Source organism: Bos indicus x Bos taurus, chromosome 3 (genome assembly GCF_003369695.1).
Source record: "Bos indicus x Bos taurus breed Angus x Brahman F1 hybrid chromosome 3, Bos_hybrid_MaternalHap_v2.0, whole genome shotgun sequence".
Classification (NCBI taxonomy): domain Eukaryota; kingdom Metazoa; phylum Chordata; class Mammalia; order Artiodactyla; family Bovidae; genus Bos; species Bos indicus x Bos taurus.
In genome coordinates this window covers 86,088,577-86,111,567 of record NC_040078.1, presented here as the reverse complement: position 1 = coordinate 86,111,567, position 22,991 = coordinate 86,088,577, and the positions used below count along the sequence as shown (strand labels likewise).

General features: G+C 42.0%; 2 protein-coding genes across 4 annotated transcripts in view; both read right to left on the bottom strand.

The window, feature by feature from the left end:
• The window catches only part of LOC113889807 (cytochrome P450 2J2-like), a 38,954-nt gene extending 26,081 nt beyond the window's left edge, over nt 1–12,873 (bottom strand). Inside the window, exons 1-7 of one of the 3 annotated variants that reach the window (XM_027537084.1) lie at nt 12,487–12,873; nt 7,735–7,897; nt 5,420–5,569; nt 4,867–5,027; nt 2,937–3,113; nt 1,135–1,276; nt 595–782 (exon numbers count right to left, since the gene is read on the bottom strand). In XM_027537084.1, coding sequence (XP_027392885.1) covers nt 595–782; nt 1,135–1,276; nt 2,937–3,113; nt 4,867–5,027; nt 5,420–5,569; nt 7,735–7,897; nt 12,487–12,696 — 1,191 coding nt within the window. In that variant the 5' untranslated portion in view covers nt 12,697–12,873. The remainder of the gene's footprint in view (nt 1–594; nt 783–1,134; nt 1,277–2,936; nt 3,114–4,866; nt 5,028–5,419; nt 5,570–7,734; nt 7,898–12,486) is intronic. The other 2 variants (XM_027537085.1, XM_027537083.1) reach the window with 2 other exon arrangements.
• Nucleotides 12,874–19,802: 6,929 nt separating this feature from the next.
• LOC113889806 (cytochrome P450 2J2-like) overlaps nt 19,803–22,991 on the bottom strand; it is a 29,461-nt gene continuing 26,272 nt past the window's right edge. Inside the window, exon 9 of the mRNA XM_027537082.1 lies at nt 19,803–20,325. Within this exon, the coding sequence (XP_027392883.1) occupies nt 20,147–20,325 (179 nt within the window). The 3' untranslated portion in view covers nt 19,803–20,146. The remainder of the gene's footprint in view (nt 20,326–22,991) is intronic.

The window sequence follows — 22,991 nt, the reverse complement described above, 5'->3', positions numbered from 1 at the left end:
GTACATCAGAGCTGGAAAAATACATTTGGGGACATTATGTTAGAAACATCACTTTAAAGTGATTTTGGTTCACTTTGGTTCAAATCACTTTAAAGTGATTTGAGATGGTCTCAAATATTTATTCATATTTCAATATTCTAAACCACCAGGATTGTGAAGCAGAATTTTCCAACATACATGTGGCAGGTCCATATCCTGTGAGAAGCTCTCCCAAGGCAAAGAAAAGGACCTCACGGCAAAGTCTGACTGAGAATTGCTGCCTGCTGTCTCCCCACAGGAATTAACAATGCACATCACATATTAAAACACTGAGATATCTCAAATCTAAAACAGCAAATCTTTGCCTAAACATGTTTGACCTAGGAATCCCCTTACTTTCCCACAACACCTATTAACGTTTTTTTGAACTAACGTTCTAAAAACCCCACAAGAAAAAAAAATTCTACTATTACATCAGCAATAATATTAATATCTCTCTCTCCCTATTTAAGTGCTTCCCTAAGACATGAAAACACATCACATTTCCTATTGAGACTCCAACCATTTACAAATATGAACTTGGAGACCTGAGGCTATGAGAGAGGCCCTAACTACCTTGGGCAGGTGGTATCCAGCCAGGGTGGTGTCCACTGCCACCTCCCGGGGCACGTTCAGAGGGAGGATGTTTCCCATTCTCAGCACCTCGTGGATGACAGCGTTGGTGTAGGGCATGGACTCTCGCGCGGCCATGCTTGGTTTCTGAGATTGGCCAAGCACCCTATCAATCTCAGCTTGGACTTTTTCTGGAAAATAAGAGGAGGTTGTATTATTCTAGTATTCCATAATTTTTCTTAAGCCTGATTAAGCTAAGGAATGGAATAACCAGGATCAAAATGGCTATTTTAGGTTCTCCAGACTAGCTCTTCAGGGAGGTTATATGAGTAGGAAGTAGACCCTGGTGTGAGACAAATCTGGTGGCAAATTCTTGCTGGACAACATTCCTGCTGTGAGTTTTGGAAGCTCTTTGAGCCTCGGGTTCCTCTTCTTAATAGTGAGGATAAATCAAATAGCACTCTTTAGGAATACTGAGATTGACATGAACTAATTTAGGGAAGTATTCTGACCTGACCCAGGCCTACCCTCTGATGTGCTCACCTTGGATTTCAGGATACAAGGCCATGTAGAGCAGTCCCCACCGCAAGGTGGTTGAAGTTGTCTCTGTTCCAGCAAAGAAGAGGTCCAGGGTATTATAGATAAGGTTTTCTTCATGGAAACATGAAGTAGCATTGCCCTTATGCTAGAAAGCACAGTGATTATTGGTTTATTGAGACTGTTCTTAGTGGCCACAACATAGGGGGCTTCATCCTAGACAGAACATGGGAGGAGAGACCACTCCCTCTCCAGGAGAAATGGCTTTCCCTTTGGTCATCTCAGGAGGCAGAGACTTATTACTCCAATATAATTAGCATCCTCCTGCCCCAAGTGCTAGAATCTTCTGTTAGCTCTGGTAGATGAAAATTGAGACAATAAATTTATTTTACTTCTATAACTTGGGAGAATCTATTATTACATTTGAAAAACAGTCTTGAGTTCCAATATTAGCCACATCATTCACTATCTGTACAACTTGGCCAGGTTACTAAACCTCAAACTTATCAGCCTGTCTATGTTTCACTTTCCTGATACGTAAAATAGAAATAATAACACTCACCCCTGAAAGTTATACTGTAGATTATGTGAGTAGAAAGGGCACATAACAAATTTTCAACAACTGTTTGTATTGATACCAGAAAGAATAAAATGCATTTCTCTAAAGTACAACAATTCTCGCATCACCCCAGTTAAACTTCTCTAATTCTAACAGTCATTCCTCATGGCACCCCAGCGTCTTTACCACCATCCTCCAGGAGCTTCAGTGTGTCCATGTGGCTCTGTGTGTGATCCCACATCTGCACACCTCATAGCAAGTGAAGTCTCTTTCTCTCAGGAAGAATCAGTGCCTCTATCTATGTTGTAAGAGTAAGGTGAACTAAGAGAGGAGATGGGGAAAAAATGCACCATTCTTTTAACTCCAGGAGAAGGAATGAACAATCTAATGAGACAAAAATGATAACACTGATGCAGTGATGAGTATTAACCAGGGGGTTCACTATGTTAAATGATATACATCCAAACTGGCCTTTTTCTTGCTTCTCCTATATAATATTGGAAAGTGGATGATATGAGGATGTGGGAAGAGGCACATGTCCCTCCACTTGAGGCTTAACTCTGGCCTCTGCCTCAGCTTCACTTGTGTTCTGTACTAGGGAGCTAAAGAAAGGGGCGAGAGACTGGGCATTGGCCCAAGTAATAGTGAAACAATGGTTCTTCATCCTTTTGTGCACAGGCACTTCAGACTCAGGTAGAAGACAGAGACTGAAAAATGAAAAGGCAGTTGTTTGGGCTTTTCAAAGACCTCAAGTCAATTACTCTTACACTAATATTTTTATTTCTAATTGTATCATCAATTCTAAGCTAATGATATTTCTAATCTCTATATCCTTCCCCTGTGGTGGGCTGAAAAATGAGCCATAAAAATTGTCCATTTTTGTGGGAAGATTATCCTGGATCATCCCAGTGTTTCAATTATAATCACAAGAGTCTCTATAAGAGGAGGCAAGAAGAACATAAAGAGACCACATGAGGATGGTGGCAGAGAAGAAGATATATCAATGGTTTGGAAGATGGAGGAAGGGGCCCTGAGTCATGGAGTACAAGCAGCCTCGAGACGCTGGAGAAGTCAGTCAATAATTCTGCCCTAGAGCCACTGAAGGAGCCAGCCCTGCCAACACCTTGCCTTGATAAATGTGGGTCTATTTAAGCCCCTAAGTTTGATTTGTCACAGCAGCATAAGAAACCAGAATCCTTTCACTTGTTCTTTAAGAACACTACTCAGGAAAACACTTAGGTTCTCTCACCTTTTCTATTTCCTGCAGATAAGCATCAATGAAGTCTCTTGCTTCTGCAGGATTCCAGTCTCTCTTGTGGTTTTCAACCACACCAGCAATAAACATTTTCAGTTTCTCCCATTTACTAAAGAGTGCATGCTGGGGACCCGGAAGGAAACTCATTATCCTTGGAAAGATATTGTAGAGCTGACGGAGAAAACAAAACAGTCATGAAGACAAGGGGGTGCCAGTTTTCCACTCTTGAAGACTAAGAAACTATTGTATCATTATCTATATTTTCTTTGCTTACACTTAACCCTTTGAGTTACCCTTGATTCATCTTCTCTGTCTCAATCCTCTTTTCTCTTGGCAAAGTGTTTTAGCACTTCTTCCAAAATATAACCAATTTCAGACCACTTCTCACTACTCAATGTATTTGTCATTCTAGTACAAAGCACCAACATTTCTCACCTGGATGCTGTAAAGCCTCCACCATTTCCCTTGATTCTCTCCTTAACCCCCTTCCCAGTTGATTTTCCACTGAGGTGCCAGAGGGACCCTTTAACAGTTTAATAAATCATTTCATCATAAGCATCAACGAAGTCTCTTGCTTCAGCAGGATTCCAGTCTCTCTTGTGGTTTTCAATCACACCAGCAATAAACATTTTCAGTTTCTCCCATTTACTAAAGAGTGTATGCTGGGGACCCGGAAGGAAATTCATTATCCTTGGAAAGACATTGGAGAGCATAATCATTTCACTGCTTATGTCTCAATACTTTACTGACTTTCCATGACATTTCGACAAATTCTTCGTTCTTCTCCTGATCTGGACTCCACATGAGCTGGCCTCTCACCCTCCTGTCCTCTCTTCTGCTATCACTTGCTGTCATCTTACTCTCTCTTAGTCTTTCTAGTCCAGCCCCTTTGGTCTCTGTGACAACCTGAAGGATGATAATGTTTAGTCCTTTGCGTTGGCTATTCATACAATCCGATTGGTCTTCGTCTGAAATCTGTACAACACTAGCCTTGTACTTCATTCATGTCCACATTAAGTGTCACTTACTTGGACCTGTCTTTCCTGGTATCCTCTAATAAGCAGCACCCCTGGGGCCCTTCTCCTATTCCCTTATATTGTTTTACTATTTGTTCATGGCAATTGTCTCTAGTGTGTGTGTGTGTATGTGTATCTTTGAGTGTGCATAAAACAAGAATATTCATTGCCGCTTTATTCATAATATCCCTCAAATTAGAAATCCCTCTAATTAGAAATGTGTTTATCAATCAATCCCCCGAGCCATTATTCAAGAGAATAACAATCAGTGTCACATTCATGAAGTGGAAAACTATGCAGAGTAAAATAAGAGGAACTAACAAATGAATCAAAACAACGTGCTGAGGGAGAGTCAGGCACAGAAACACACATCTGAGGATCATGGAGGTGTGGAGCTAGGGAGGAACATGGAGAGGAGAGACTCAAAAGTGATGGTGATATTGTTTTTTAAGGGAAAAAACGTAAGTGCGTACATGTCTGTCATAACAAATTCTGTACTTTAAATGACCGTAAGAAATGTTTTTTATTGATAGTAAATATTTAATGTGTGTGTGTTAGTAGCTCAGTTGTGTCTGATTCTTTGCAACCCCTTGGACTGTAGGTCCTCAGGCTCCTCTGTGCATGAATTCTCCAGGCAAGAATACTGCAGTGGGTTGCCATTCCCTTCTCCAGGGGATTTTCCCAACCCAGGGATGGAACCTAGGTCTTGCACATTGCCGGTAGATTTTTTACCATCGGAGCCACCAGGGACACAAACACTAAAGTCAACAGATTTATTTTAAACAAGTTTGTGGTGAAGTCAATTTCAAAGGTTGCATTTTAGCCTAAAACAAAAGGAAGACCATCTCATCTGTATCTGACATTAGCCCACTGTCTTTATCCAAGAGATGAAGTGAGAAGGGGCTCACCTGGCAGCACGTTGATGTCCTCAGATGCATCATCTCATCGAACAGCCTCAGTAGCTCCTGGAACTGATCATCCTGGTAGTCAAACCGCTCCCCAAAGGTGATGGAGCAAATAATATTGGAAACGGCATTGTTGATTGTGAAGTGAGGGTCGAAAGGCTGTCCTGGAGGCAGGAGAAGAGATAGAGCCTTCAGATTGGTTTCTATTTTCCAGAGAACCTACTCTCTGTGACATACGGCACACTGACTACAGAACCACATCTTAGACTGTGTCCACAGCCCCTGCACAGGGTCTGACACACAGCAAGTACTTAGTCAATGTCTGGGAAGTCGAAGTGATGACCAGGATTTAAAACTAATAGTAAGTTTTAATACCCCTCTTCTTCTTCTTCTTAATTCTTGACCCCCACGAGGGCAGGTCATGGTTAGCTGTTCACTGTCATTCCCTCAGTGTCCCACAGTGCTGGGCACAGGACAGGCACATGGGCTCTAACTGAGCATCTGACTAGTGAATGAGTAAACCACAGTCGCTGCACCTGTCCTGGGACCTGATTACCGTTCTCCTCTCCTATTTCCTGGATGAGGTAGGCAGCCTCTTCCTGAATGCGTTCCTCTAAGCTCTTCTTTCCTAAACCAAAGTTCCTCAGAGTTGTCAGGGCAAATCTTCTTTGTTCTTTCCACACATGGCCATTGGACATGATCAATCCTGGGAAAAGAAAGCTAACATTAAAAAAAGCCAACAAGACCCATTAAGGATAATGTACCAGATGGAGGAAAGGAGGGCTTTAAGGTGCTTGAAAACTATTCAGAGAAATAATTCCAAAGCAATAATCCCTTGAATTTACTGATTGCTTGTCATGATGGACATGCTAGCATTTTTAATGCATTGTGTAATTTAGTGTTCACAGAAACTCTCTGGGGTAGGTACAATCGTTAGGCCAAACCAACAGCCTAACTTTGATGATGAGAAAAATGAGACATGGGAGATAAAAGGAAATTCTGCTAGGTCACAGAGTGAGTAAGCAGCTGAACAGGCATTCAAATTCAAGTCTGCTTGACTCCAAAGCCTGTCATTTGATTACTTGTCTCATAAGACTATTTAATTACTAGGACTGAAGCGACTTAGCAGCAGCAGCAGCAGTTATGCTACATAGCAAGTATGAACTTATGGATTAGAAGGAGTCAATACCCATAATTAGAAAAGATCTTAAATATCTTAAAAAGATAAGAATCACCCTAGATAACAAACTGTGGACACTGTGCAGAAAGAACACCACAGGCAAAGGAAAACAATCTGTATGGTGTGTGCAGTTGAATTTCAGTGATTTTATAAGACAGGAGAGGCCACCATCCTCCCATTCCTTCATTCCAGAGCACTCTTCAACTCCTTCTAACGTCTCCTTTCACTTCCATCACCTTAGTGAAATGGCCCTCCCTGCTGTTCAATTCAGGATCCTTTTCAACCCCATCCTAATGAGTCAGCAGCATGAGAGCCTTTCTTTCTGAAACATTCTCTGCCAGTGGAGCCCAGGATACCACACTCTCCATAATTTTCTGGTAATTCTATGACTTCAGAGAAATTATCATACCTTAGGTTAACTATCTTCTATACTAGATCTGAAGCTTCCTCTCTTTTACCCTATCCTCCATTTCTAGGAAATCTCAATTTCTAAAACTTCAAATCACATCTACTGACAGTAAACACCTATTTTCTGCCTCTCAGCTCCAGACACATGTACAATTCTCTGCTTGACTCTCTCGGCTTCACACTCAGCATATTCATGACTGAATTCATGATTCACTCTATACAACTCCCTACCCAGGCCAGCCAACACTTTGTCCTCCTCCACATCTCTCTTCTTTCCTTTACCTACCCACTTGGGTGTGTACCTCAGCACCTCATTCTCCCTCTGTCTAGGTCATCGTGTCCTATTGGAGTTGCCTCCTGAGTGGCTTAAATCCACGTATCTTCAGTCACTCTCCTGCTCTAACCTACTGGACTGACATTTCTTGCCACCCCCTCTTCTAGGCCACCACCTCTTCTAATCTAAAAGGCTACAACAGTCTCTTCTTCCTTTATTCCATTCTTGACATTGCAGCTTAGAGAAGTCTTTAAAATGTACCATATAAATATGATGGTTCCTTTCTCTACTTAAACCATTCAGAACCTCCATTGTTATTAGGATAAAAAGCAACATTCTTAAAAAGAACTTGCATGAACTATTTCTGGCCAAACTCAGCAGCTTCATCTTCATTTCATTATCTCCATTTAATCTCTGTGCTTCCCGCACTGGCCACCTTTCAATTCCTCAGTTCACTGTCTGTCTTCCCATCTTGGAAACTTTTACATTTTATTTCCTCTGCTGCACTGCTTCATCACTTTATTAAATGTCATTTACTTACATAAGTTTTTCCTGAGTCTCAGGACTAGATTAGATACCTGTAATAAGTGAACCCTGCTCTTATCTTCATAACACTGAGGCCTTAAATTATGAATGTAATTGACACTGTTTCTCTTAATAGTATGTAAGTTACAGAACAATCAAGGATTTTGTATGTTATCCTCACTGTTCTATCACTGGTGCCTAGCACTAGGTACACCTGGCTTTCATGGAGTGAATGGATGTAGAGTTAATAGACTAAATGTTTCAAAGAGAAACTGGGAAACATCTGAAAAAACATGGCTTCTCCCAAATCCTTGACATTAGGGCTGACCCTGCCAGGTTCCCTGAGGGGGTACCTTCAAAAAAAGCTGAGTGGGGACTCAGCTTCCTAGAGGGGCAGGAATATGATGAGCCTGGTCCTTGGGATTATTGGAGACCCTTTCATGGACCATAGGAATAGCAAACATACATTGTTCAAGAAACTTACCTTTATTGTTAAAGATACGTTTTTCAATAGGGATCAAGGGGCGGTTGGCAAAGTTTTGGTCTTGGTGGACAAGGGCTTCTTTGATTAAGGGCAATCCAGTTATAAGAACGGAACGAAATATACCAAAATCGACGCTAAAAACATTTCCATATTTCTTCACGAACTGAAAAATAGAAGAGCCACAGTTGAGTATGCATACGTCTCTGAATCCTGGAATGGAGGGTGTGTGGAGCTGGCAGGAGGCTTGTATTGAGGGGAGTCTCTGTGTTTGTCTGTCTGTGTACCTTGAGCTGTTGGAAATATGTCTACCTGTTTCCATTTTTTTTTGCTCTTATCTAGACTACACTATAGGACATAGACATTCATTATCCACACTCATTTATATGTTCAATATACTTGAATTGGGTGAGCACATGTGTCCTGAGAATAAGGCATAAAGATAAAATAAACAAGGTCTCTAACCTCAAGCGTCTTAGAGTCTAATGAAAAGAGAGAATTCAGCCCATGTGACTTATCAGAGAAGGCAGAGATATGTTTAGTGAATTCTGGGGTAGGGAACAGGGACTTCCTAGTAAATCAAATCTACTAAACTAGGAGAGAATGTCCCCTTACTCAGCAGGCTGTAGGTGACAGAAGTTTCATTAGAGGAATTATGGAGAGGCGTACACTAGCTGTGGAGACATGTGGAAATCTTAACTCCGTGGTTGACTAGCTGTGAGCACTTAGGAAAGCTACTTCATTTTTTTATGAGCCTCACCTTCCCAGATATAAAAGGTAGAAAACTGTTCTTCCCTCAAAGTTTATGTAAGGGGGAATTCCCTGGTGGGTCAGCGGTCAGGACATTAGGACTCAGGCCTTCACTGCTGAGTATCCAGGTTCAATGCCTGGACAGGGAACAAAAGTCCCACAAGCAGCACTGTGTGTTCCCTTCCCTCCAAAGAAGCTTCTGTGAGGAAGAATGAGAACAGCAATGTGAAAGTCACTTTGTTCCTGGGTCCCTGGCAGACGGCCACTGGAGCCTCTGCAGAATGAATGGACTCTGTGTGCAAAGGGATGTGGAAGCCCTTGTTCAAAGGGACAGATAGGACTTTCTTCTGTCTCAGTTTCCAAATGAATAAAATGAGGGCTATTACAAATTTCCATCTTTAAGATTCTGGTGATAGCAACCATAACACAATAAGAAAATTATTTTTATTGATATATTTGGGAGTGTATTTTAGCAAAAAGATTCTAATAAGGTATTGACAAAGAAATGGAGGGGCAGTGGCTAGAGAGTGGATGAATGAAGTCCATGAGGCAATCAGGTCAGACAAGTGATGCCACATTTATAATCAACAATTGGTTTTTCCTTGAGTTGGTTACCATACATTTTTGAAGAAAAGGGGAGGAGGGTAGATATAGAAGTAAGCATTAGCTATGTGCTAGTTTACCCTGGGGTAAACTGATATTCACAAACTTGTTTGGTTCCTATAACAACCCTATAATGTATTCCTAGTTTTCAGAAAATGAGGCACAGAGATTTAGTGCTTAGTCGGTGGGCATAAAGTAGAGCTCTAACTCGCTCTGTATGTCTCATCCTTAAATGAAAGCATGGAGAAAGCATATTCTCTCTCTTTTCTGCTGCGTGATGGAACTCCCTAAGGATTAACTGGCCACATTACTTTCCAATTAACTTCCAACGGGACGTGAGTAGTGGTGATGTGTGCATCTTCTGGGTCATGTCCTTAAAGGAAAGCTGCTGCTCACCACCTCCCACTTTCCCCTTTTCATGGTACAGAAATCGCACATGTTGAGGGTTGTGGGACCAGAGCAGCAAGATAGAAGCACTGAGTATTTGGATAACCTTGTGGAGCAAAGCAGTCTTGCTATCCTGGTCTTCCTGCCTACATCTCACCTTATTTGTTTAGAGAAATAAATTTCAATATTCTTACACCACGTACTTTGGGATCTTTTTGTTACAAGCAGCCTAATTTATATCCTCATAATACATTTATCCTCCTTATCTATCACTTCCCATCTTTAGTCCAGTTAGATTTTTTTCGTTATTCACATTTATGTTTCTATAATAAGCCATATAGTTATGGTGGAGAATGTTTCAGAAATGGGGGAAATAAGGAAGGTTCCGCTTATGTCAAACAAATCAACCAGCTTCTTCACTGCCTTCTCGCTTTGTTTTAGCTCATGTTACCTCCCATTTAAAAACTTACTGTCCACTTTACTCCATATAGCCACTTGCCTCACAGTTCTTTCAAGTTCAAACAAAATCACTAACAGAAAGAAAACAGGAAAAGCTTCCAATACTTGGAAATTAAACAACACAGTTCTCAAAGAAAGGTACAGGTTTAGCATCTTAGCTTTAAAACTCTATATACTAATCCTGTCACTTAGTGCTACCAATTGGGTGTTTCTCACAGAAAGTGATGAAGCCATCTCCATCTGAACTTGAGTTTGTAATACAAGCTTGTGTTGAAGTGCTCCAGGCATTCTTAGGTAACTTGAACTATTCTGAGCACCAACATTAAGCTACATTAACATTGAACATTCCTTTTATTTAATCATCACAACCACTTACCACAGAGCTGTCTGTCAGGAAGGTACCTGTGCTGAGAGGCAGGGAAGCAGCTGATGATTCTTGAGATAGAGTTGAGTGATGAAAGGAATTTTATGGAATTCAGGGTGGCCACAGTTAGGGAGCCCTGAGGGGAGATGACTATAAAGTGGAAAGAGGCTACAAGAAGGGATCCATGTGGCTCCCTAAGGAATATGAACTCTGGGAAGCAGCAGGAAGCACTAAGAAAATCTAGACAGAGGAATGGCATTTTAAAATGAGTACGTTATTGAGAGTGGATTGTAGAAGGAGGAACCTGAAGATGAGGGGCTCTAACCTTGTGGGGATGGGAGCAATGTGGTTGACAAGTGGTGAAGATTTAGGTGGCTCAGACCGTAAAGAATCTGCTTTCAATGCAGAAGCCCTGGGTTTGATTCCTAGGTTGGGAAAATCCCATGGAGGAGGGACTGGCAACCCACTCCAGTATACTTGCCTGGAGAATTCCACGGACGGAGGCGTCTGGAGGGCTACAGTCAATGGGGTCGCAAAGAGTCAGACATGACTGAGTGTCTAATACTTTCACTTCTTTTCTTCATAATCATTTTACACCAGGGAAACAGAACCTCCCAGGGAAAGTATAGCTTCCACTCTCTCTTTCCCCACCAAGGATAATAATGTTAAAAGGACAAAGTGGGAGATTTCCCTGGGGGCGCAGTGGATGAGAATCTGCCTGCCAATGCAGGGGACATGGGTTCTATCTCTGGTCTGGGAAAATTCCATATTCCACAAGCAACTAAGCATGAGCACCTCAACTACTGGGCTCACGATTTAGAGCCAGCGAAATGCAACCACCGAAGGCCCTGTGCCTAAAGCCTGTTCTCCACAATAAGAGAAGGCACCACAATGAGAAGCCCAGATACTCCAACCAACAGCAGTCCCCACTTGGAGCAACTAGAGAAGGCCCTAGCAAAAGAAAGGAAGACCTAGTGCAGCCAAAAATAAACAAATTAATGTGAAAAAAAAAGACAGTGATCATACTATAAAAAGAATGTCCCGGTAATACATAACAGAGAAGAGAGAAAGTCGTTCAGTCGTGTCTGACTCTTTGCGACCCCATGGACTATTCAGTCCCTGGAATTCTCCAGACCAGAATACTGGAGTGGGTAGCCTTTCCCTTCTCCAGGGGTTCTTCCCAACCCAGGGATTGAACCCAGGTCTCCTGCATTGCAGGCGGATTCTTTACCAATTGAGCTATCAGGGAAGCTCAATGTGTAACAAGACGCAACTAAATGACTTAAAACCGTATTGTGTCTGTCACCCTCAAGGCTCCAATAAAAGAAATGGAAGAGATAAAGGACCACCTGGTCAGTCAAAAACATTTACTAAGCATGCAGAGTGGGTTCTGAACCATACTGTATCCTGACAGAAGAGAAAATATGCGGATGACTAAGCTCCTGGCAGCATGTGAAGGCTTCAGATGAGTGCTTGTTGTTACTGAATCCCTAAATGGTGTCGGACACTTAGCAGCCCCATGGACTATAGCCCGCCAGGCTCCTCTGTCCTTGGGGGTGTCTCAGGCAAGAATATTGCAGTGGGTTGCCATTCCTCCTCCAATCGGCTTGGCAGGCCGATTCTTACCACTGAGGCACCTGAGAAGCTACAGTTCAATAGTTAAACTTTTTCCCACAGCTAGATGGACCGAGAGGCACTTTTTGTTTTGTACAGTAAACCTGCACCACCGCCCCCAAAGTATATCTTTTCTGGCACACTCAACAGTGAAAAGTTAACCATATTTCACACGTAGAAAGCACTGTGAATCATGCCACTTGTTACGGTCAAGAGAGAGGCTCAAAGTGGGTGTACCAGGGTGCCTGCGTTAGCCTCAGAAAAGTGAAATTGTTAGTTGCTCCATAGTGTCCAACTCCTTGCGACCCCATGGACTATAGCCCACCAGGCTCCCTGTTCATGGGCTTCTCCAGACAAGAATACTGGAGTGGGTTGCTATTTCTTTCTCCAGGGGATATTCCACACCCAGGGATCAAACCTGGGGTTCCTGCACTGCAGGCAGATTATTTACCGCCTGAGCCACCAGGGAAGCCTCCAGAGCGTGCCCCCTCCCAGGCCTCCAGCCCTCGGTACCCGGAATGGCCCCTGTCCCGCAGGTCAGGGTCAGGACGCGCGTGGGCACCTTCCCCCGCTCCTACCCGCTGAAGCGACAGGTGCGCCTTGTCGAAATCCAGTTGGAAGAAGTTGCCTACGAAGGGCAGGGGCGGGGGCCCTGGCGGGTAGTTCTTTGGTCGACGCCTTTTGAGAAAATCATCTAAGAAAAGAAAGACAACGGCCCCCAGCAGGACAGTGCCAGGACGGAGCGCGGCCCAGAGGGCAGCCGCCAGGGAGCCCAACGCCTCCAACATGGCTGCGCTGCCTGCTCCCCCTTCCGCGGTCCGAGTCTGCGGAGGTCCCTGCGGGGGCTCTGCCTCCCAGCTGCCAGCACCGCCCTCCTTCCCCAGCGAGTCGGCTTCCCAGGCCCCGCCTCCCCGTCCCTCTGTGCACCCGGTCTTTTCCTTTCTCTTTGGTGCTTTCCTGCCCCACCTCCTCCTGCTCTTCTTCTTCCTCCGTCCGTAACTCCGCTTCGCCCCGCCCCTGGCGTGGCCTAGCTTCCAGTGACCAGGTGGGCCAGACCAGTCCTGGCTTTCCCCCAGGCCCCACCTCTTGTGCACCTCGCCTGCCCCCGCCAAATCTCCACCGCATCACTCCTTGCCTCTGAAATCCGGCCTTCCTCCTGCCCACCAGCTGCCTCCATGGGATTCTGGAAAGAACACACACTTGGGTCTTGGTAAAGGCCAGGCTTGGAGTATTTTGTTATTGTTGTTGCTGTTTAGAGAGCTCGTCATTCCCTGAGACCAAGGGTGCCCTAAGGTTTTTGGTTTCATTGCATCTCAGAGGGCTCCACAGATCCTTGAGCTTTGTGTTTTTCAGTCAACTTCTCACCAAAGTATTGGAGCCCAGCATCTTGAACTTTGGGGAAAACAACAGCACCTGACATTTATTGTGAGCTACTCTGGAACATCACTTCATGGGAAATAGATGGGGAAACAGTGGAAACAGTGTCAGACTTTATTTTTCTGGGCTCCAAAGTCACTGCGGATGGTGACTGCAGCCATGAAATTAAAAGATGCTTACTCCTTGGAAGAAAAGTTATGACCAACCTAGACAGCATATTTAAAAGCAGAGACATTACTTTGCCAACAAAGGTCCGTCTAGTCAAGGCTATGATTTTTCCAGTGGTCATGTATGGATATGAGAGTTGGACTGTGAAGAAAGCTGAGCGCCAAAGAATTGATGCCTTTGAACTGTGGTGTTGGAGAAGACTCTTGAGAGTCCCTTGGACTGCAAGGAGATCCAAGCAGTCCATTCTAAAGGAGATCAACCCTGGGTTGATCTTTGAAAGGAATGATGCTAAAGCTGAAACTCCAGTACTTTGGCCACCTCATGCAAAGAGCTGACTCATTGGAAAAGATTCTGATGCTGGGAGTGATTGGGGGCAGGAGGAGAAGGGGACAACAGAGGATGAGATGGCTGCATGGCATCATTGACTCGATGGACGTGAGTCTGAGTGAACTCCGGAAGTTGGTGTTGGACAGGGAGGCCTGGCGTGCTGAGATTCATGGGGTGGCAAAAAGTCGGACACGACTGAGCAACTGAACTGACTGACTGAGGATCACTGGATCATAAGGTTGACCTATTTAAAATTTTGAGTAATCTTTATAATGTTTTCCATAATGGTTATGCCAATTTACTTACTCATCGACAGTGTACAAGGGTTTGTCCATGTACTTGCCAACACTTGATATCTTTTGGTAATAGCCATTATGACAAGTATGAGGGGATAGCTCATTTTCATTTTCATTTTCCTAATAGTAAGTAATGTTGAGCACTCACTGGTAACTTATTTCATTGCTATCACTGTTATAGTTAATTTTTTATAAGTCATATTTGAATATAATTGACAAAGGTATTTGACTAAAAAAACCCAGGTTCTTATTTTGGCTGTGCCATTCATTCTGCCTTGGTGAGTTTGGCAAAACACTTCACTCTTTTGGGCCTTCTGTATAATGAGAATAATATTTTCACTTCATACTGAGAGTTGAAGAATTAAATCAGATTAAGGCCAAAGTTCTGAGATATCTGATATCTACTAGGCTTTTGGTGAATTTGGGAATTTTATCCATCCTAATCAGTTTCCTCTGGATACAGTCCAGTAGAAGTCCTCAACCACAGTTACCTGAACAGCTACTATCTGGAATAAATATGGCTAATTTTCAAAGTGCACTTTCAAATAAGTGTTAATTTTTTAAATTTTAATGAAGTCCAGCTTACTTTTTTGTTTCATAAATCTTGCATTTGGTGTTATATGGAAAATCATGAGAAACTCTCAAGGTCATCTAGATAGCTTCCTTGTTATCTTCTAGAGGTTTAATAGTTTTGAGTTTTACATTTATATCTGTGATCCATTTTGAGTCAACCTTTGTGAGAAGTGTAACATCTGTGTCCAGGTTCATTTTTTCCATAGGGATTCCAGTTATTCCAGCAAAAGATATTACTTTTTCTCCATTGAATTGCATTTGCTCCTTTGTCAAGGACTGTGTTTTTCTGAATCTATTTCTGGGGTCTTTATTCTGTTCTACTGATCTATGTGTCTATTCTCCACCAATACCACACATCCTGATATGCAGCTTATAGTAAGTCTTGAAGTCTGCTGGTGTCAGTCCTCCAAATTTGCTCTTCTCCTTCAATTTTGTGTTTATTATTCTGGATCTTTTGCCTTTCCATAAAAACTTTAGGAACAGATCGTCAACTTTGTATTATAAATTTACATAAAATGAGTGATAAGTAAAGAAAGTTCCCATATTTAGCTTGCATACAATACTAAGTTGTTAATTTCAAATTTCTATTGTTCTTTGCTTGTATTTAAAGAAATTAAATTTTCTGTATTCATCTTTTTTTACTTAATACTTTGTAGTATAATCCAATGTTTTGTCCTACTATGTTGCTACCATTGCTTATTAGTTCCAGAAGGTATTTTGTTAATTTCTTGTGATTCTCTACATAGACATTTTGTTTCTTTCTTGGTAGTTTATATATATATATATATATATATATATATATCTTTAATCTCATTTTCTTGTCATATTGCATTAGCTAGGACTTCTGGTACAATCTTGAATAAGAAGGATACCTATATCTTTTTACTGATCTTTTGACAAAAGCGTCTAGCTTCTTGCCATTGACTATGATGTTAGTTAGCCATGAGTTCTCTGTAGATATTTTTTTATCAAGTTGAGGAAGTCCTTCTCTATTCTTCATTTGCTAAGAGTTTTTATTATTAGTGCCTGTTGGAGTTTGTCAAATGCTCCTTCTGCATCTGTTGATGAAGTTATATGAATATTCTTCTTTAGTCTGTTGATGTGATGGAGCTTCATTAACTGAATTTCAAACCCACTTTGCACCATAGAAAAAATTCCACTTGATCATGCTATATAACTGTGTAATCTCTGGATTGGATTTACTAATACTTGTTTGAAGATTTTTGCACTTATATCAGAGAGAGATTGATTTTTCCCTTTTTCTGATGTCTTTTTTTTTTTTTTGTAGTGCTGGTCTCAAGGGCTGAATTATGAAGTATTTTCTATGCTTTGATTTTCTGGAAGAGATTGTAGCAACTTGCTATAGTTTTCTTCTTAAAGTTTAGTAGAATAGATATTTGGAAGCTTCTGGATCTGGTGCTTTCACTTTTCAAAGTTTATTATTTATTTTATTTCTTAAATGGATACAGGCCTATTGAGATATCTATTTCTCCTTGTGAGTTTTTCTAGACTGTGTTTCAGTGAATTGGCCCATTTATCAAATTTGTGGGCACAGAGTTGTACATAATATTCCTTTCTTACAATGTCCATGAGATGAGTAGTGATGTTGCATGTTCATTTATAGTAGTAACTTAAACCATCTCTCTCTTTTTCTTAGTTAACTTGGTTAGATGTTTGCCAATTTAAAAACTTAAATTTTTTTAACTTTTGGTTTTGTTCATTTTCTCTATTTTCCTATCTTCAATTTCATTCACTGATGCTTTGATTTTTATTATTTATTTTCTTATGATTTCTTTGGATTTAATTTTCTCTTCCTTTTCTAGAACCATGAGGTGGAAGCATAGATTATTTTAAACCTTTATTTATTCAATGGTATAAATTTTCCTCAGCGCACTGATTTCACTGCATCTACACATTTTGATACCTTATATTTTCTTTGTTTAAAGATATTTTTTGGAGATTTCTTCTTTGGTCCATGCTTATTTATATGTGTTATTCAATATTCAAATAGTTTTAAGTTTTTCATGTACTATTCTTTTATTGGTCTCTAGTTAACTCCATTTTGTTATGAAAACATAATTTGTGTGATTTCCATATGATACTTGATAAAATGTGTTTTATACTTAGAATGTGGCCTATTTGGTGAATGTTCAACATGAGCTTGAGAAGAATATGCGTGCTGCTCTTGTTAGATTATGAATTCTATAAATCTCAATTGGATCCAAGTAAGTGGTAATACTGCATGGTTCAACTTTGCCTTTACTGATTTTCTGACTCTTGGTTCTGTCCACTGATGGTAAAGGGATATTCAAGTGTCTAACTATAATAAGAAATTCATCTATTTTCCCTTGCAGTTCCATCAGTTGGCAGGTGCATGCACATTGTAGAATTGCTATGTCTTCGTGGAGAACTGATCCTTTTGTTATGTACTTCCCTTTTAAAATTTATGATAATTTTCCTTGCTCTGATATCAGCACTTAGTACAGTGACTTCACTTTTCTTTTGATTGGTGTTAGGATGGTATATCTGCAGAGGGCATGGCAACCCACTCCAGTATTCTTGCCTGGAGAATCCCATGGACAGAGGAATTTGGTGGGCTACGGTCCACGGGGTTGCAAAGAGTCGGACAGGACTGAGCAACTTCACTTTCACTTTCATGGGATCAATGGAAAACCCCTGGACACTCATCTGGCCTGATAGATGCAATGGGGCCCAGACCCAAGTAGCATGTGACCACAATTAACCAGAAACTTGGGGACACAGGACTGAGGGTAGTTGAACTTTCTGCCCTATATTTTTCTCAAAAGCTCATTGAGAGACCGTAAAATATAAATTCTTGATCTGTAAAAGCATTACAAAATAATTTTTGTTTTCTGTCCTTTTATAACTCTTTTTTAAAATTCTTTTTTATATTATTTTAAATTTTATTTTATTTTTAAACTTTAAAAAATTGTATTAGTTTTGCCAAATATCAAAATGAATCCGCCACAGGTATACATGTGTTCCCCATCCTGAACCCTCCTCCCTCCTCCCTCCCCATACCATCCCTCTTGGGATGGTGGACTGTAGCCCACCAAGTTCCTCCATCCATGGGATTCTCCAGGCAAGAATACTGGAGTGGGTTGCCATTTCCTTCTTCAGGGGATCTTCCCGACCCAGGGATCGAACCCAGGTCTCCCACAGTGCAGGCAGATGCTTTAACCTCTGATCCACCAGAGAGTCATGGAAAATGCACAACAGAGTAGGAATGGACCTCAGAGATGACTATAAAAAGCCCTATATTTTATAATTTAGGAGACTGAGCACATAATGAAAAGTATTTTGGCCAATTCTTAGTCTCCAAAGAGGATAAACTGATTGGGGGAATAAAGAGTGGAAGACAAGGTCTCAGATGTTTGGGTGTTCGAGGGCTGGTTTGATTCATTTTATTCTAGAAATATAATTTGCAGTGCTTTCCAGAGAGGCAGCTTTCCAAAAGGTTACAAGGAAAGTGCATTCGGGTGATGCAGCTGGGGCTCTCAGTGTCCTGCTGTTGTTGTTCAGTCACTCAGGTGTGTCCAGCTCTTTATTACTCCATGGACTGAAGCACACTAGGCGTCCCTGTCCATCACCAACTCCCGGAGCTTGCTCAAACTCATGTCCATCGAGTTGGTGATGACATCCAACCATCTCATCCTCTGTCACTCCCTTCTCCTCCTGCCCTCAACCTTTCCCAGAATCAGGGTCTTTTCCAATGAGTCAGCTCTTTACATCAAGTGGCCAAAGTATTGAAGCTTCAGCTTCAGCATCATTCCTTCCAATGAATATTCAGGGTTGATTTCCTTTAGGATTGACTAGTTTGATTTCCCTGCTGTTGAAGGGACTCTTAAGAGTCTTCTCAGCACAGCAATTTGAAAGAATCAATTCTTCAGTGCTCAACCTTCTTTATGGTTCAACTTTGACATCTGTACATGACTATTGGAAAATCATAGCTTTGACTATACAGATCTTTATTGGCAAAGTGATGTCTTTGCTTTTTAATGCTGTCTAGGTTTGTCATAGCTTTTCTTCCAAGGAGCAAATGTCTTTTAACTTCATGGCTGCAGTCACTATCTGTAGTGATCTTGGAGCCCAAGAAAATAAAGCCTGTTAATGTTTTCATTTTTTCCCTGTCTCTTTTCCATGAAGTGAGTTCTAGTCTAAAACCCTCCCCATGCACTTTAGGAAACACAACCATTTCTCTTTGAATACCAATTGGCTCTGACAGACACAGGATAGATCCAGCCAGACTCTCCCTTCCTCCCTGCCTCCCTTCCTATTTCTATTTTCCTTTAATGGTGCCCACTGACATAGTTTTTCTCTGAATCCCAGCAACAGGATTGAAGAGCCCCATGTCTTCATGGCCCTTTTTGCTCTGAGCTATTTAAATTCCTTAATTCTAACAGCCTTAGGAAAAAAGACCTTCTATAAGGTTTAATACAGTTTACCATGTTTCATTGCTTGTCTGCATGTGGGCTGGCATCCCAACCCCATGGGTTCTCAGTGGGACCTGGCCTTCCAGTTGATGGCATTTTCTCTCCTTAGCACCCACACAGGAAGGCTGAGCAGGATTCCTGCATTTCTGTCTCTTTCTACACAATACTCTGTCAATGCTCATCATCTGTGTTTAGGCTGGGGCTACATGTCAATCACAGTGACAATCAATTTTTAAGAAAACATCACAACCACCGTGTTCTTAACAACAATAAGGGGGTTCAGAAATAATGCATGAGGGAGGTTTTAAGGTAAGAGGGCACGTTAAAGTCAGAAAATATTTCCACATTTACTTCCCCCTAAGTAGCTTTCCATGTTTGTTTAAATTTGGTGACATTCTATTTGTCTCTGGTGTCCAAGGCCAAGGTAGTATTTTCTTAGGTAAACCAGAGAAACTGCTTTTCCACAGAACCGTGCTTATTAATAGGAATCTACCTGCCTTGCTGACTTCCCAGGGGCCAGTCTGAGGCAGAAGCAGGATAAGATTGCCTGGTGCTACCAAATGTGAGGGCCTTTCTGGCTGACCTCCATGGCTGCCCCAGGGCCCAACTTCTGACTCTTATCCACCATTTGGTCCCACTTTGACCCAGGCCATCTCAACAGGCCAGAAGCATATTTCTATCTAAGGAAGGACACAGAAGGCAGATCACAACTATGAATTTTATGATGTGCTTTATGGTTTCCAAGCCATTTAAAGCCCTTAATTTCCTTTGATCTTTGCATTAGTTTTTGCTTTAGAGAAGAAATCATTGTCCACCTTCTATTTCCCAGATGAAAATGAAATCACTCACAACATAACTGATTTGCCCAAGGCCCCACTGGAGACGGTTAAGCTGGGGTTTGGATTCAGTTTCCTCTGAGTCCAGTTCCTGTGACCTGTCCTAGAGGCACTGAATGCTGCTCCCTCACTCCTGAGCATGTGCTCTGTCTTGAGGGGAACAGGCCCATTCTTCTTTCTTTCCTTCTCCTCCCTCTCTGGACAATTTCAGGCCCGAGGAATAGCACAGAGGCGGTAGCTGGCTGGGGAGCTGGTCAGGCTTTCTCTAAACTTTAGGCTCAGCTTCTCATTCTCTGGAGGCCTGAAGGTAAATTTTTGCAGAAGTGAAGTAAAGAAAATAAACAACTCTGTCCTGGCCAATTGTTCTCCAAGGCACATCCGCTTTCCTAAAAGACAAAAATATGACGTGAGTTACCTGCTCAGGTGGTGACTGTGTCTTGCAAGGACTGAAATCTTGTACCACATCTTAAAAAACTTAGCAAAGTGAGAGCCTGATAGGCCCTGGCCTTTATGCAGCTGGCTTATTTCATGGCAACCACCTTGTAAACCTAAGCCCAGTTGAGTGAATCTACAATCGCACAGCTCAGTGCCTTCAGGGGTCAGGATGGTAAGGTACAGGGTGCAGGTGCAGGCTGCGGACAGAGCGCAGAGGGGCTGGGCTGACCTACAAACAGCGTCTAGCCTAAAGTCGTTCAAAAATCCATCAGGAAATGATGATGACAAAAGCAGACAAAAAGAAAAATTCTGTTTTAATATTTTTCAATCATTATAAAAAACAACTGTTGAGAAGGATAAGAAAGTGAACATCAGATCAAGGCTTCTCAAATATGAGGCATCTTCTCTCTACATCACGTTTCCCTCCATCAGGACTGGGCATCTCCCTGCCAGGGCTGCCCGTGCAGGGCCGACCCCGTCTCAGCCCACCTCTGCACCATCTCTTCCAGGCTTCCCCCAGCCCCTCCCTTCATGATGCCCTCCTCCCCACTTGGGCTACAACACCCTACTCGGGTCTCCATTATGTCTCTTGTGGGTGTTTTAATAATTTACCTTCTCACTAATTAATACATGTTCATTGCAAAAATGAAAAAAAAAAGTCTGAGAAGTATAAAGATATAAAAGATGTTTGTAATCCCATAATCCAGACAAAAAACCCTTGTTAACATTTGACAAATTTCCTCACTGTCTTTGTAAAGATTCTCCTGCACACCCATCCCTGGGATTACTCTCTATAGTTAATTCTGGGCATTGCTATTGTTACTTTGGTTTTTCCCCATGTCGTGAAATATTCTTCAAAAATAGTTATTGTAGGGGTATGCCTCAATTTTGTCCTCTGCCTCTGTAAGCAGTTGTTGAAAATAAGATTCGAGAATGCCTGCAAATGTGTTTAATAAATCAAGATATGCTTCAGAATTATGTCCTTTTTATATGATTTTGTGCCTGTGTGTCTGTGTTTCCCACCAGCAGTTTCTAATCATCTCTGTTCCCCTCTCTCTGATCTCTTTACGCATCACTAATAGAACAATGAGGACATCAGTTAAAAATGCAGCAGAGGAAGAAATTTGTTCAAATGGTACCAAACCAGCTGTATTGTAAATACTGAAAATTATCCTCAAGTAATCCAGATTTGTGACAAAACTGGATCCACAGAGTCAGGATCCAGATTTACAGTGTTGGTAACCAGTAACCAGTTCTGGGCTATGAGTAAATATTCTCACCAACCTAAACCATTTTCAGTTGTCAAATTTGTAAAATAATATCCTAACTACACTATGTGGCTGGACAAGGATATGAGTAATACAGGAGATATGAATTTGATTTTAAAATCATGAAAAGGAGGGCCACTTGATTCTACAACTTCATTCTGGACCACGGGAAATGTGGACCTTCTCCTTGGTGCTCCCTCTAAATAACTAGATCAATCACCTCACTAAGAATGAGAGAATTGGTCTAGGGTTTCTGAAAAAAAGTCTTTCTCTTTTTGTCTCCTATGATCCAGTGATTACTTTGAAAAATGAGGACTCAGTCTCTTGTCTTCATGAAGATGTCTGCTGCTTTGCTGCATCAAGAGGGAAACACTTAAATGAAGAAAAAAATATGTTTGCAATGATACCTCTGCCATCTGCCCTGACTGTGTGTGTGTTCTAATTCCACACCTGATCGCCTCTCCAAGAGAAGGGAGGGAGCTCTCCACACCCCATTCTTCAAGGAAGCTTTCTTTACAAAGTGCTGGATCAAGAATGAGTCAAAGCAACTGTGCCCCAGATGGGAGTGTGGTGGGAGAAAAACGTAATAGTAGTGTTGACTTTTCGATTCAGAGCATTTTTCAGGCTTCCGTTTCCTACTCTATTTAGGTAGGCTGCGTTCTGCCACAGCTGAGGAAAACCCCAAGTTGCGTACCTTCTCTGAATTTCGTTCTTCCCAGGCAGAAAGAGGGATATTACCTGATTGCAACACTTGTTCCAATCTCCCCCCTCTCCCTGTACCCACATCATCTGCAATGTGATTCCATAGCCCTTCCCATAAATTCCAATCTCCCCCCTCTCCCTGTACCCACATCATCTGCAATGTGATTCCATAGCCCTTCCCATAAAAGCTGTGCTATTTCCCTTTGCCTTGAACTGGGGCTCACAGTGTGACCTGCGTGGGCCCCGGAATGAAGTGGGAGTGACGGTCGCCAGTTCCCAGCCTGGCTCTCAGGAGGCACTGTGTGCTTTCCTCCCTCCTGGGTCTTATCATCTGCATGTATACCAGCGGGGGTTCGCTTGCTGGAGGAGGAAACTTGGAAAAGAGCCCCACTGACCCAGCCGAGCTAGTCCTAGATCAGTCTTCAGTCACCTGACCTCCTACACAGGCAAGAGAGCCCGGCTAAGATCAGGCAGCTCCCAGCTCGATTGTAGGCTTCGGGCAACGATGCACACTGACTGCTTTACGTCACTGAGTTTACCACCTTTGTAATGCAGCAGTGTAACGATCCATACATATGACATGGACTTGGTGAATCTTAAAATGGAAGGGCTTTTAAGTAAGTAAATGTGTTACATTCTAGTTGTGT